Raw genomic sequence first — 15,712 nt, forward strand, 5'->3', positions numbered from 1 at the left:
CATTCAGTTGAAACTGGCAAAATCATGGTTTTAACATAATCACGGTTTCAGTTATGTGTTGTTAGTATGACTTTAAGGGAACACTGTAACCATATGTATAAAAAAAGCCAAACCTAGAGATCAACAACCCTTTTTGAAGCCCTATCAAATTAAAAGACCATAATGTGGCAATCCATTTTTAATAAAAAAGCCACTTATGTTCAGGCGGCATCCTTCTTCTTGTTCGAATTAGTGCCATCATTGAAGGGCTGTATCTCGCCGGACGCCCAAATACAATAGACAATCGCCGTGATGACAAGAACGGCAAAGGCGACCCAGAAGACTAATCTCCACTCCAAGAGGGTGGCATTTGGTGTCATTACACCAACTAAGTATGGTGATACCACGCCCGTAATCGCACCAATGCCATTGGTAACGGCCATCAGAGTTCCAGCATAATTGGGGCTCATGTCCAATGGCGTGAGCTTCATGCCAGCATAGTAGGTGCCCATCAGACCCATGGTGATTGTGAAAAGAGCAACGACCAGGCCGCGATTGCATCCAGCATAGGATGCAGCTACCATGAAGACAGCCGGTCCAAAGGCGGCCACTCCTGTCATGATTTTGCGCGTGTTCGTGGTGCTCATGCAGTTGCGTTTGATCATTTGATCGGCCACACAGCCGCTGGCCAGCGACATGATCCACATGGTAACGTAGGGCAGTGAGGAGTAGAGACCATTTGACTTAATCGAAAACCGCAGCACATCCGACATATACTTTGGCAGGTAGGAGACCATGATATAGAAACCCCAATCGTGTCCGATCTGAGCGCTGATCAATGCCCACATGGGTATGTTTGTTAATATGGCAAAAAAAGGTGTCTTTGGCTTGTTCTTATCCGGGGGCGGTACCTCCTGTGCCAAAAACGCGCGTTCCTCTGGCTTGATGTATGGATGAGTGAATGGACTGCTAAAGCACAACAGCGTGAATATAACAAACCAGACAAGGGCAATGATCGCAAAAACATAGAATACCCATGGCCACTCCATGGAGCTGAGCACATAGCCGGAGATAATGTTACCAGCAATGCTACCCATCTGACCACCGCCGAGTACGAGGGCTCCCAGCATTCCTCGCTCGTTTGCCGGTACCCAGCTGGCTAGTAGAACGCTGAGTGCGGGGAAAGTGGTTCCTTCACCAAGTCCCATAAGGACTCTGAGGACAATTAGTGCATCGGCACCACCATAGACAATGCAGACGGGTGTGAGCAATGTAAAAATAGCCGTAAAAAAGATTCCCAGACTGAGAGTCCACTTTCCGCCAAATTTGTCAGCCAAAATTCCGCCGGGCAAATGAGTGACAATATAGCCAATGTAGAAAGAGGCCAGGATTAGACCCTGTTTCTCCTGCGACCAATCATAGTCGCCTCCATCGAAACTACTTGCGGGATCAGACTGGGCATCCGGTTCACAGATCGCTTCGGTGTGGAAAATAGTATAATTCCTCTTCACCACCAGCACTGTGATGGCCTGGGATAGACATATCCGCATGGTGTACGCATTAAAGATGGCAAAGAATCCCATGATGGCCAGAATCCAGCGTTGGGGTATTACAAAGAATTTTGAGAGCTTTATGCCCCATTCTGGCTGCTCCTTTGTTGGATCCGCCATATAAATGCGACTTTTTTGTTTTATTTACTAAAAATTTACGCACGGAATAGAATTATTTGACTTGCATGAAATTTGGATTTAAAACAGAAAAAAAAAAAAAACTAATTTTTTCACAGTATTTCACATTTATCAAAAACTCAAGAAACTAAAATTTTCATTTTTGTAATTTATGTGATGAGACCGTGAAACCTGTATTGACTGTTTTAGATCAGTGAGGGAAAAATCAAATGTTACGCTGATGTCTGGCTAATGTGATGTATGAAATAGAAATATTTAAAAATCATATTCTTCACAGCAGTTCTTCTATTATTTTGGCACCTCTAATCACTGAGACCGGCACATCAACCATATGTTATGTGTAGAAAGTGTGTGGCCTCGGTATAACCAAAGACACTAGAATAATTCTCACTAGAATTCTAGTGTCTTTGGTATAACCCACTTCCTGTTTCCTTGCACCATCTGTGGGGTTTTTCTTCTTGTCTACCCGACTACTTGGCCATACAGAGCAGTCCCAAGATGTCCCTAACAATTACATTTCCTTCACAATTTATGTATGTTTTGCAACCTTTTCAGTTTCTTTAGCTTCGTCCTCGTCGTCATCTATTGTTTTGAATGGGAGTGAGTCAGTCACATGTGAGCATGTGGCGATGGTTGGGAAGGACGGGAGTTGGCTGGGTTTTGACAACCGCAGGCGCAGGTCCTTGCGGTGGCCTAACCGAAGAAGGGCTTCCATTTTCATCATCATAAAGTCTGTTGAAAGGAAATCGATATGGGCAACTTAATCATGAAATGAAGTCGCCGTCAAGTTGTCTTTCATTTTCAATTCCATTCTCAGAACCTCGTACGACCCACCCCGCCCACCAACTTTTGGCCCGCCCAAGTGCTTTGTGTTTACCTATAGAGTGCGAAGGGCCAAAAACTTTTCCCTAGGTTTAGTTCAGTTCAGTACGGATCGTCGTGGTTCATTTTGCCTCGCTTTGGTTCGGTTTGGTATGGTTTGGTTTGGTTTCGGTTTTGCCTTGACTGGAATTGTTTTGTTTGTTTGTTTTCATTTCTAAGTTAGCTTACTTTTGTGAAAAAGTTTCTTCTACTATCCGCTGTGGCGCTTATGCTTTCAATCACCCACGGTTCTGCCTCCTGTTGCAAGCATTTTTTGTTCATTTCCGTTTCGACTTCCGTTGTTGCTTCGTCAGGTTTTATCCATTCTAGTCCAGAAATGCAGGTCAGGCTGCTGGTTCTCAGTGCATTGTGGTATTATATTAATTTTTCATTCCTACCTTGGTTTTGGGGTCAAACGTCGTTCAGTGCCCTTTGGTAACCAGTAAAAATTGGCAGTCTTTTTGGTAAGGGAACAAGAAACAGGGTTGCTTTAAATTGTCAAATAATATTGAAGGTATTAGTTTAAGGAGGTATTTTCAAAAATATTATTTAAATGAAATAAACAAGATATTGATATATAGATATGATATCAAGATATTATATATAATAACTTGAAAAGATAAAAAATGTGTTTTTACTCGTTGGAATCTCATTTGCTTTGCATTTGAATGATTGGTGAGTTTCATTGCGGAATTCTGTTGATTTTACCAACAACTCACTTCGAAAAATCGAAGTCAGTACAGATTTTGTTTCCACTTAATCCTAAAAATCAGAAATTAAAATGGGATTGTTAAGTTAAAATGTCAATAGGATCGGTGGCGCTGTCAATCCTGAATTTTATACTGCATAACGTCAATGGAACAGTGACCCACTTTAAGCGTGTAAGCTCTAACGAAAAAGGAGAAAATCCTTCAATTATTCCGAGCGTGTTTCGCCCCCCTGGAGGCCTCAAACCCAACCATCTCAGCCCACTTTGCCACCCACCCTGAATGGCCAGTAACTGACGTTGAGCAAGGTCCGCGATAAAAAAATGCATGACAGCAAAGGTCCATGGCAGAAGAAATATTTTATGAGGTAGCATAAATTTTTCATGTTATTTAAAGTTCATTATTAAATGCGTCAGTCACAAGAATTGCTTAAAATTATGGAAGTAAACAGAGATGAACATGTTTCTTTATTTGCCGACTAGAAAATTACAAATACTTTATTCTCAAATTTTCTAACAAAAATTTTAGTCATTACATATGTGCATGATATTAATTTGTTAATATCCGGACTTAAAACCAAACTCAAGAACACTTAATTTTCGCATTTCTTACTGTGGATTTTAATCAACTTTAAGGGAATTTTGTATTAATATCCCACAGAAAATACAGTCAACTTTGTTGAAATTATATATGCATGTGCTTGCGTTTTTCATGTACAATGTTTGACATCACTGTTCATCATATTTTCGTGAATAAATGAAACTTTTTCTTTATGTTTATTATGTGTATATATCCATCCATTTGCTTCGCTCGACAGTATTTTAAACTTTATTCATGCCATTCCATGTCACTGCTCTGCCAGTATCCTTTTGTTTGTTTCAAAAGCGAGATGGGGGCCAAAAAAAAAAATGGCAAAAAGTTATTATTATTTTTTTTTATTTTGTTTCCATACTATTTTTGCTGCTGGGTGAATGTTTCTTTATGCAAGTTTGCTATTTTGCTTCCCCGCTCGCTAACATTTTAACAACCAGCATATTTTGCCAGTTCAATCGTCCTTGGCCTGCGGAAATTCTTCACTTTTGTGATTGAAAGGCATTTTGGTTGGCTTAGTTTTGGGTAGTTGGCATGGCTGCGAGGCTTGTAATGCGTATGCTCCTCAGCAATTCCGTTGCATGTCACATTGTTGCCCGATATGTTTGCAACATAGTTGAGCACAGCTTTTTGTTCCTTTTCACTCGGCTGATAAGTGTGACAGCGTGCAACTATTAAATAGTTTCGCAGCTGCCACTTTCAAGTTTTTGGCCCATGACCCATTCTTGGGAAACTTCTTGTGTTACTTGGATGGCAACTTAAGGGTAGAACAATTTTTGACTAAAGCTTAAATCGAAGTCGATTTTTTTTGTTTGCTGTAATTGTATGTTAATGCCCAACATGATTTAGCTTTCAATAGAACTATATCTACTGTCGAAACTATTCATGAAATGCCAATGTCATTTCAGCACTGACATATGTAACTCCTTGAAGTGATAAATAAAGTACATCAAGGTATCCCCAATTTGATTGCAGACAACACAGGCGTGTTGTTTCAGATATCACTGCTTATATAGAAGCAACGTTTACTTAGTAGTTTGGAAATTCAACAAGCTCTCGGAATATTATTCAATCATCCTCTGAGCATTCATGTAGTTGGACCGAAAATGGTTTCAAAGTAAATTGGTTCAATTGCTTAATTATAATTTACTAACACAATGAATTATATCGGTTGCCCCTCCCCACCTGTCCGACATCTAATCATTTCTCTGGTCTGGAATTTTACTGAAATCACCGAACATCCATAATTATTTTCATATTTGAGTTTGTTTGCCTACTTCTCAAGCGATTTGGTTGCACTCAATGGATTTAGATGGTAGCACAAGTGGTTACCGTGATTGTGTGTTTTCCTACTGCGGTTTCGAAGCTCATTAAAATTGTGGTTTATGATTTTAAGGAGTATTTGTACTTACAGCCAGTTCAAAGAGCTCTTTGGCTTTCAACGGCTGGTTAGCTGCCTATTTGTATAGCCAAAGTATGGATAATCGATAAATATCTTATTAATTTAAAATATATTTTCCTTACGCTCCGATTTCTTGAATTGCCTGACCATTTATAGCCCAATCGATAATTTAATTAAGCGAACTACAAAAATGCGACAGTATCCTCCGGAAAATGTGAACTGGTGAAGCAATTAGTGAACAAGGGCTTTCAGGTGGGGTGGGTGTATTCCCGGTGGTATCCCAGTGGCATCGAGTGGCATCCCAGTGGTCATATCCGCTGAAGTCCGGTAGGACCTTTTATTCGGAGCTTCGTCCATCCAAATTACTGACACATCAGTTGGTATTGTCTTTCGCCTTTGTCTACGGAAATATCGCAGCGGCAAAATCAAACTAATCAGTTGAATGATTGGCGTCGACAGCCGATGAACAATGGCCGACATCCTTTCGATGTCCTGCGAATGAATGCTGTCGCTCTATTCAGGAAACTTTTCCGATACTTTTTCCACCTTTTTTTTTTTGTTTGTGCATATAACGAGATTTTCCCTTCTCTGAATATTGTTCGATCGAGGGCATGCCATAGCTCAAATTACTTTACAGCTTGCTTCATTTAGTTTATAACGCAAGGGGTTCTTTTTTCCGCTTCTCCTTGTCTCGTGGCACTGGCAGTTTTTAATGTGCCTTAATTTGAACCTGCCTGGACATTAATTATATAGCTATCTCGACCAGCTTTGGCCTCCTTCGGCCAAAGTGGATTAGCTTTGTGCTGTTAGTGGCGGCGGAGTGCTACTTCAAGTTAATTTGTTATGCAAAAATTACCCCAGTGCTTTGGCCTAGTAATGTTGGCATTTGTGGCTACACTTTTCAGAGAGAAAATCGCCTTGAGTGAATGCGGGTCAAGATTTCAGTTTATGGACCCGTATAGTTCCTGTGTTGTGCAAATATATTAAATTTTATATATACTTACCTTATTTTGAAAGCATACAAAGTGGGCATATTTGTATTAATTGTTAAGTACCATCCGTAGTATGCATTATTGGGTGTTTTGCGCAACGCCATAATCCACTTTTCTTAGACGAAATTATTTTCTCTTCATACGTGCTAAGTTACGCAGTGCTTAGCTTACTGGAAAAATTTTCCTTTCCGGTCCAATTTCCATCTCTTTTCACTTACCTAATGAGAAGCTTTCAGGGCTAAAGAGGGGCACACACACAAAAAAAAAAAACATTCTTTGAAAGACTAGCAAACCGGAGCATCCACAACTCAGTTGCTGTAACCGCAGCTAACACACAAAACCCACACACAGACACACACACTTGGGTGCTAATGCCATTTTGACGTTGCCTTCGGTTTTTACGCGCCCTTGTTTTCGAACGCCCAAATGTAGACTACACTTTAGTTGTTTCACCGCAGAACAGGGCACGCCCATAATCCATAAGTTAAGCTCAATGGTCTGTTTGTGTGTTTGCCAGTGTGTGTGTGTGTGTGGCGGTCGCCGTCTGTCGGATCTCTCCGCCCCCTTCAAGCGCTGCCCCCTTTGCGGTTGGTTCGGGCCAAAACATATACAAAATCCCTCCCTCCAAAAACAAAAATTGCCAACAAACCCAAACCTCCAGGACAACAACTAAAGGGTCAAAGTTACTTTAAACGTTTCCACCAACAGCAGCTAACGAAGCGGCTTAAAAGGCCTCGTCTGGCAACAAAAAACATATATATACGAAAAAAAAGAAGGAAGGACGAATGTGTGGGGCGTGTGCTTTGTTAGCAATTTATGATTATTTTTACTCGCTTTCTTCTTTCTTCTTTTGGCCGCTATCTACTGACCGGCATTTTTGGTCGCACGGCCGAAAAGGCGGCCAAAATTAAATGTGTGCAAGGGTCAGTTCAAATATTTTCATCACTCGAGGAATTCTGGTGTATAACAATGATGATTATGTGCTAATCCAATGGCCATCAGCCATCACAAGTATGCCTTTGAGCCTTTTTGTTGTCTTAGCCATTTGCTAAACAATTGTCATGTATTAGGAGAAAACTCCTTCGTCTAAGAGAATTCGATTGGAGTAAATGACATTTAAAACAAACAATTTAAACAATAAACTATAGTGTTACTTATAGCATTCGAAATTTAATGCAAATGACAGAGAATTAGCAATGACTCCAGCAGTTGATGACAAATAGTTTTGTTATTGAAAAGCAAAGGAGACGATCAGGAAAAAATACATTAAATATTCATTACAGACGCGTGTGCGTGTGTGTGTGCCTGGCACTATTCTGCATTTTCCCGCTGGCTAGTTGGCAAAATCAAATTAAATGTTCAAATTGCTGGCAACAAGGATATCGCATTGAATGCAACTGACTTGTGGAAATCCCTTTCATATCTTCTGTTGATATCGCAAATCCAAAACTTGCATGGTAATTGGAATTCTAGTAAACATTTACATCTTTGCAAGTTGTACTGGCTCATATCTTGCCGTAATTTACACATTTTATTCATCCTTGCTATTTATTTTTGTTTGTTTCGAGATAAACTGTAATAAATTCAATTCAAAATTTAGGACAATGTCGTCTGCCTGTCTTCCTTGGACTTCTATGTTGCAATGAAACATAGGTATGTGCAAATGACTAAAGAATTGACCACTGAAATATTGAAAATAGTTTGTTAGTTGTGCATTAAATTAAATAATTCGCTTTAATAATTTTAAAAACCTTTTGAAGTTGACATGCTGACATATTTGTCCTTTGGCGTATACCCTCCATATTCTTTTTGCAATCTCTATCTTTTCCAGTCCGTCCGACTGGCTGCTTCTCAGCGAAGCGTTCCGGAGATAAAAAGTATTTTTTATACGCATACATATTTTAAAAATCTCGGTCAATAAGCATTCGGCATTGTCAGCATTTCTTAGCCTATCTGCAATCTGGCCCATTGTATGCAAAAATACAACAAAGTCAACAGGACTCACACAAGTCAGCCGCGTTTTTTAAAAAAAGTTTAAGAGTATGTGGGTACAGAAATGTCAAATGCACTCAAGTCTTTTAAGCACATATAATAACAGTTTGAGAAACTCTTTTGACTTCATAAATTTGCATGAATTAAGAGATCTTAAAGTCAAATTAAATGTAGCAATTCGAAAGTATCTACATCGAATTTTGGCTTAGGAGCTTACTCACACAAAGTCAATTAAAGAACTTTTAGAATATGAAATAAACAACTATTGTTGAAGTAGGTGAACATAATTATTAAAGGGACATTTCCAAAGTGCAGTTAAAACGTTTTAATGGGGGTAACATATTGTTTTGACCCAGTTCAGAAGCTCAGAAAGTCGTGACCCATCGCACACTTCCGAAATTCGTTGTTCATCTGATGGATTTTTGTTGCTGGCATTTCTTTCATTTTTTTATTTTTTTTTGGAAAGTTGACTGGCTTTGGTTTTTAAGTTTGCACAAAAAGTTGGCCTGTGTATTGGGTAGCAAGTGAAATTACTTGAAATGCATTACATGGAAAACTTTTTCACCCCTCCTGTTGTTCTTCTTACTGCCGATTTGACTGTAGCCTTTAAGGCGCTTTTCCTACGACTTGGCCAACTAATGGCCCTCTCTGTTGTCCTGGCCGGCCTTAGTTGGCTGCCAAGTTATTGCCCACATTCCCGTCGCCCCAGCCGGAGTTGGGTCCCACTCGGTTCAGTCTGGGGGATTATTGGCCAGTTTATGCAACTGCCGGCTCTACTGGAACGAACTGACAGCTCGGCTTGGGGCGCTATCTATCGATATGCATGCCCATGGCCCCAACTATCCTGTGGTCAAATTTGTCTTGAGACTGCGGACCAAGTTTTACATGCCCTTCGAATTTAATATGGTAATTATTTTTTTCTTTTCCTTACTAGTGTGAGGTCAAATCCGGTGTGCAAGCGATCGATTTAAGCTAAATTTATAATTGGCGGATATTAAATAAGGAAAATCATGTACTATCAAGTTATGCGTTTTTATTAAAATTAGCTACTTCACATAACATCTAATATCGCAGTTCTCTTCCATTAAGTTTCTGCCAAACTCATTTAATGGTTACAACGTGTGCTTAAAGTGCTTTAGATATTCGGTTAGATGCAGATGCATTCTAATGTGCCTCATTGTCCTTGGCATTTGTTTTTATACAAAGGATAAGAGTCCAGCAGGATGCGAGTGTGCGTAGGTGGAAAGCTTTGCCTCCGTAATTGCTGTTATTACAGGTGTTTGCTTGTTTGTAGTTGCAGGTCTGCCATGTTGCTGCAGTTTGTTGCCTGCAAGCTAAAGACTTAAGGCGCTTTACTTGGCCAACACAGTACTGCCTGCATTTACTCTATCGCCAAAATGTCTGACAAAGAATATTCATCTGGAAATATTTTATATTCTAATCGCAGAGACAAGAAATACTCATATTGGGTTGACCTCTACTTTTAAATTTAAAGCTAAATCTTTTTTTTTTTTTTTGACAATAAAGCTAAATTTTCTATATTTTAATTTTCTTTGAGTAAGTGAACAGTTGACCAACTACAGGAGTTCAGCTAAAATCATGTTATTCCCGGGACCGTATTATGCACGTTTCACGTCATTAACCACTTTTTTTGTTAGACAAGTTCCAACTTTTTTAAAGTTTCTGCATTAGAATTTTTTTTTTTATTTCGCTGCAATTTTCTAACCTAATGGGATGCACGTCATAGCCTTAGTTGACATTTCTGTTCGTTGCAAAACCACAAAAAAAATCTCCAAAGAAAGTTTTCCTGCAACTTGGGTGTTTTGGAGAGCGGACCGCAGCTATGTCGGCCTTGGTGCTTGCAACAAGAAAATAAAGCGTAAAAGCCGCACGAAAGGTTGTCAAATAAAATCCTGCAAAAGTGCAATAAATCACGTAGCACTGAAATTATTTTATCAGCGCAAAGCCCTTCAAAAGTAAGACGAACATATATATATACATATATATTCATTTATTAGAGTGAAAACAAAAGAAAACCTTGCTTTAATCCACGCTTTATAAGTTTTGTCTATTTAAACTGAGTTAAAGTAATAATTTTCTCAGTTTTCCTTTTAATAAATAGTATTTAATGAAAGCCTTTGTAAAGTGCTTTTAAAATCGAGATTATTATATTATTTACCTAATAATGAGTTTGTCATCGTTCGAAAATTCTCATTTTCCCAGTCTTGGCAAATGTTTATTTTTCATTTGTATTCAACTTCGGGCTATTTAATTTTAAATTGATGCTGTACCCGCTAACGACATTAAAAATGTAAAATATTGGCAGAATAAATAAAAAAACAATTACAAATACATTTGATTACATTTTGATTCGAATGAGTAAGAGTAAATCACTTATTGAAACTTAAAGCATTGATATTTATTGGCCTTGAGTGAAGATAATGAACTTAAATACAGAATTGCATAAACATATGTGCTTACGTGATTTTTTTCTTGCCCATGGAAATTATATTACTCATCATTGAACAGATAAAAGATTTAACTTTGCCGATTTCCGCTTGTCCAATGACCTCAACATCATTTATCAATATCGGGAAATCCCAAACACAGGCTAATTTCATTGTGGCAGTCTTTTCCAACATTATTCCCAAATTTCGCCCACACAATATAAGCCTTCTTAAGCCTATCAATCAAAAACTAGCAGATTAAACCAAGACCGAATCCTCAAGATATTTAACTCGAGAACCATTGAAGTGGTTTTTTATCTGGTTGGCTGCTTGGTTGGTTGGTTGGTAACCACAATGCCACCAAATTGAATCATCATTTTCCACCGCATCGCCGAGTTGTGTGGGTCGAGCAGTTTAAAAATGAATAACTTCGAGTGGGATTGGCTGAGATTTCTCTGCTGGGGTTTTTAGCCCGAACTGTCATCGTGTTTTCGCAGTCATCTCTCTGTAGTCTCTTATCTCCATCTCCAGTGGAGCGCATTAAAGGCTCGTTTGTCCTGGCCATGGCGACATGGATCGATGGGGACAAGGGAGAATTTGGGTTAATGGAATATAAGTGAGACAAACGAAAAACGCTTTTCCCACTCGCCTTTTCGTCAATGCGATTTAAGTTGCTGGCTTCAACTGCAACCAGTTTTTCCGTAATATCGCTATATTTGGATTGGCTTTTAGTGGCAAACTGGCCAAATGTATCTGAGAAAATCAAAGTCGCTGGTCGAAAAAAAAAAGAAACATTGAAAAGAAAAGTTTTTTCTTTCTTGGAAAAGTCGGGCACCGCCAGTCCACCAGTCGTGTTTGTTGTTTACTTCATGTTTGTGCTGGCCTTTTCTTTGGTCAAGCGCATTTAGCCATATTCAATTTTCCGCAAACACCTCCCCCTCACCCATAGAAGGGAATAGCGAAAGTAGTTTCCAGCGGGTTTTTCCTCTTCCTCGGTTATTTTCGTTTTGTTGTATTTCTATTTATTTGTGCCAGTTGTGCAGCAGCTGAGAAGAGAAGCTCAGCTGAGGGGATCGATGGGAACTAAAAAAGCTGGCCGGAAAAACCGGAAAGCAACAGGCAAAATGTAAGTCAAGGTGTCACTGATTGGGATAAATTCAAAAATCGACATTGTTGTCAACTTGATGAAATAAAATAATAAATCTAAATCAGCATGATTAAGTGATTTAAAAATACTACAATCAAAAGTGAATGTAAATCCTATTTTAAAGAGCACGTTACATTACTTTCACTAATGAATGGCCAATGTTTAGTGCGTTTTCGTGACCATTAAAATCTCACTTTCTGTAATTTCGCGGAATCTATTGATGCCACCTCTCACTTATTTTTTCAAGCAATTCTTTTCCCCTCGGGTTTTTAGCTTTGTTTAATCAGTTGCTGAGAGGGTTTTCCGCATTGTTGAACCACAGGGAACGACGCTGGGTAAACCTTTGTACCGTTTTGTGGGTCAACTAGTAAAATGACCCCTTTGGCCAAGGGCTCCCTTACATTTAGCCCCACTGCTGCTGCAGGTTGTTCCCTTTTATTCTGGTTCTTGATTCATCATGACGTTAGCACAAAAAGGAGCATACAAAAAATCGTTGTTTAATGTTTGCTTGAACATTCAGTTTAATTACCCAGCACTCAGCCCTCCCCCCTGCCCCTATAATACTCGCTTTTAGATCCTTTGGCATTTATTTCGTGATGAGGATTTTTTGCTGATACTTTCTGGTTCGGTGTAATTTTTCCGACAGTCGTTTTGAAGTTGAACCCGCATCCTGCCGGCTTGTTTTTATGTTTCTTTTAAGCTTACTTTTTTTTATTTTTTAAACCAAATTTTAATTAATTTAATGCCGAATGGGGATGGACCAAACTAACGTCGCTCCTTTGGCTTTAATCAACTATGGTAATTTATTCAAAATGAATTAAGAAATAGCCAATGCTTGGAGATATGCATTTTAGAATTAACAAAGTGAATGCATTTTATTTGTCGCCCCTTTGTAAAGTTTTCAAAAGGTATGTAACTATTTTTTGAAACATAGAACGTATAATTTATGATATCGTAACAAAACATAGCCAGAACATTCTGCTTTTTTGTGACCACAGCCATCCAAGAGCTGCACACTCTAGTTGGCAACACACTCCATTAGGTAAGCAGGCGGCCTTGATGGCCTGGGCTCTTAGCCCTAACTGGCAGACGAAAATTCTCTGTTAAGTAATGCAGTTATGCGTGCAACTGTGTGCGTTGTAAGTGCATTAAAAACGTTGTGGAAGCTTCAACTGGCCTGGCCAGAAGGGGAAAGGACGCAAAGCGACGCCTTGCATGCCATTTCCCTGTCGTCCTTGCTTGCCTTTCCATTTTTCCAGTCCATCTGCCAAAATAAATATGTTTGCGGCAGTCGTAGAGCAATCCAGCAACGCCCACACACAAGTGCCACTTGCCATCATCAGTTAGGCAGTTGGCTGTGGCATGTGCTGAAACGACTTTTAGTCATCGAAAGGGGCAACTGCAATAGTAAATGCATTACGGAAAACTGCAGCAAAACCATACCGACTCCATGCCATCCCTTATTGCATAAATGCAATCAAATGTTAAAAGTATTAAGTGAAGGTAGTGTTCGGGCGCTGACAAGGAAATGAAAGTAATCAAAGGACTTTCAGGCCAGTCCTGCCTCCTCCTGAGATGGACATAAACACGTCGAAAGTCTGGTGTGGAGTGGTCTGGTCTGGTCTGGTTGGTGTGGTGTTGTGTTTCAATTTCCGGTTTTCAATTTAATTTCAATTGCGGTTATCAAATTGTTTCTCGGTTTTCGTCCTGCACTCGATTTTCAAGATTTAACAAGCAAAGGATTTTCATGTAGTTTTTATTTTTGGTAAATATCTTTTATTTAACCAATGCTGAAGTCAAATTTCATTTGCTTTGATTTTGCGAAAATCCTATTGGGATATTCTCTTATTGAAAAAGCTTAGAATCTATATTAATATTTACTTATTTCTTCTCTTTTTTACAGGTCATGAACGACTTAACGAATACATATCCCACTATGAAACACTCAACTATGATCACGAGCACATCCGAGCTAGTCACAATAGAGCGCGACGATCAGTGACCAAAGATCATTATGTACATTTAAAGTTTGCATCACATGGAAGAGACTTCCATCTTAGATTAAAACGTGATTTAAATACATTTAGCAATAAGTTAGACGTGAGTATGGCTATACAAATCATCTGGAACATACGTTCTAATGCATGTATTGTATGTTGTATTTGCAGTTTTATGATAGCAAAGGTCCCATTGATGTCTCCACGGATCATATCTATGAGGGCGAAGTGATAGGGGATCGTAATAGTTATGTATTTGGTTCCATACACAATGGGGTATTCGAGGGTAAAATTATAACGGAACGTGATGCCTATTATGTTGAACATGCCAAACATTATTTTCCCACAAATCGCACGGCGACAACAACACCACCTTCGACTTCGACGACATCCACAGCAACAGCAGCCACAAAAAGCACACAACCAACACGGCCTTTGGCCAAAAGCAACACCAGTACTACTGCCGTTAATAGTAAGACAGAAAACTTTATAAAGAAAATTGCTGAATCCACAACGACGAGCCAGCAGCTTCCAGAGTATACCGAATCGTCGTCCTCGTCGTCGACAACAACATTCCCACCCACAACAGAGTATTTCGAGGACGAAAAGGAGCGTAATGCCGAGGACGAACTTGATTTTCACTCCATTATCTACAAGGAGTCACATGTCGAGGACGCCTACGAAAATGTGCGCGAAGGTAAGTCGAAATAAGTTGCTTTTCCCACTTTTCAAAAGTAAGTTGCCTGCCGATGCAGAAATGAAAAATACACCCCAGCACATTGTTAAATGTGATTTATTTAGCCGGCGAGCAACTCGCCGAAAAGTTCCTGACTTTATTTTGCACTCATTCATGGTTGCTTTTCGCCGTTTCGAGGATGAGGACACAAGTCAGCCTTGAAATTGTTTGATAACATTTCGTTTCTGTTTTGACACCTGAGTTATGACAAGTCGCGAGTGGCTGCTAATCATTTCGCTTGTGCTCATCTCTTCAGTTGGCTGTCAGTTTGTCAAGCCACACAATGTTGCTAAAAACTGTCTTGGGTTTGCAAGTTGTAGAGCTTAACAACTTGTTTATCCGAACAGTGAGAAATCTGGCTGTAGAGCTTAGTTAATGTCACGGTACGAGGTTCGATTAATATGATTTCAAAAAACGTTATCCTTGATGTCCTTGTCCACTTATTATTGTCCATATATATACATTATGCGCAGAATATAAATATACTATATTTATTACTATACAGACTAGATCAGTTTGAAGATCATAAAAAAGTTATAATCAAGTACCGCCGCTAGGTGAAGCTCATGTGCAACTTCGAGATTAACGGATACTTTAAAGAGTATCGAGTATCTGTTAGTTGTGTCACTCGGCTACAGCGCTCTCGCTCATGTTTTTTAGAATCAAAACAAAAATAAACTTTAAAGTTTTCGTTTTAATTTTAAATTTTCTGATACCTAGCATATTAAAAGAAGTCAAGTTTGCCAGCTCTAATTGAAAGGCAAAGTTTCACAAATTTCGGAACAATGTTTTTCCTGCCCAATTAGAATATGTCGACTGAAATTGAAACGAAAACTAAGTAGTCTATAGCTAGAGTTTTTCGCCGCCAATGGCGATGGAAACTTTGATCCGTCAGCTGTGCCGACAAAGAAGCGACAGAAAAACTTTCATACCGTTGAAAGCGGCAAAACGGGCAACGTGCAGCAACGTTTTTCATGGTTTATGCAAAAAAGGCGAAACCCGGCGACTTCATTTTAAAAGCAAGCCACGCATGAAGCGCCGTATAAAGCGAAGAAAATAAGAGGAATATTCTCCTCCACCCGGTTCAATGGTCAATTTTTTATGCAACTCGTCGGCAACAATGGTGCAAGCAAAGAAGGTGTGCCTGCCCCCAGAATCGCACACACACTCGAC

At 39.4% G+C, this 15,712-nt stretch overlaps 2 protein-coding genes across 5 annotated transcripts in view; one reads left to right on the plus strand and one right to left on the minus strand.

Moving 5' to 3' along the window:
* The window catches only part of LOC6617895 (disintegrin and metalloproteinase domain-containing protein 10), an 84,594-nt gene that overhangs the window by 42,156 nt on the left and 26,726 nt on the right, over positions 1 to 15,712 (plus strand). For all 4 annotated transcript variants that reach the window (XM_032714020.1, XM_032714021.1, XM_002042167.2 and 1 more), the window contains exons 4-5: positions 13,710 to 13,906; positions 13,975 to 14,500. In XM_032714020.1, the coding sequence (XP_032569911.1) occupies positions 13,710 to 13,906; positions 13,975 to 14,500 (723 nt within the window). The remainder of the gene's footprint in view (positions 1 to 13,709; positions 13,907 to 13,974; positions 14,501 to 15,712) is intronic.
* Positions 166 to 1,890, minus strand: LOC6617894 (sialin). The gene has a single exon (XM_002042166.2). It carries the CDS (start codon positions 1,647 to 1,649, stop codon positions 201 to 203), a length of 1,449 nt encoding a protein of 482 aa, XP_002042202.1. The 5' UTR covers positions 1,650 to 1,890; the 3' UTR covers positions 166 to 200.

This window comes from Drosophila sechellia, chromosome 2L (assembly GCF_004382195.2).
Source record: "Drosophila sechellia strain sech25 chromosome 2L, ASM438219v1, whole genome shotgun sequence".
NCBI classification, from domain to species: Eukaryota; Metazoa; Arthropoda; class Insecta; order Diptera; family Drosophilidae; genus Drosophila; species Drosophila sechellia.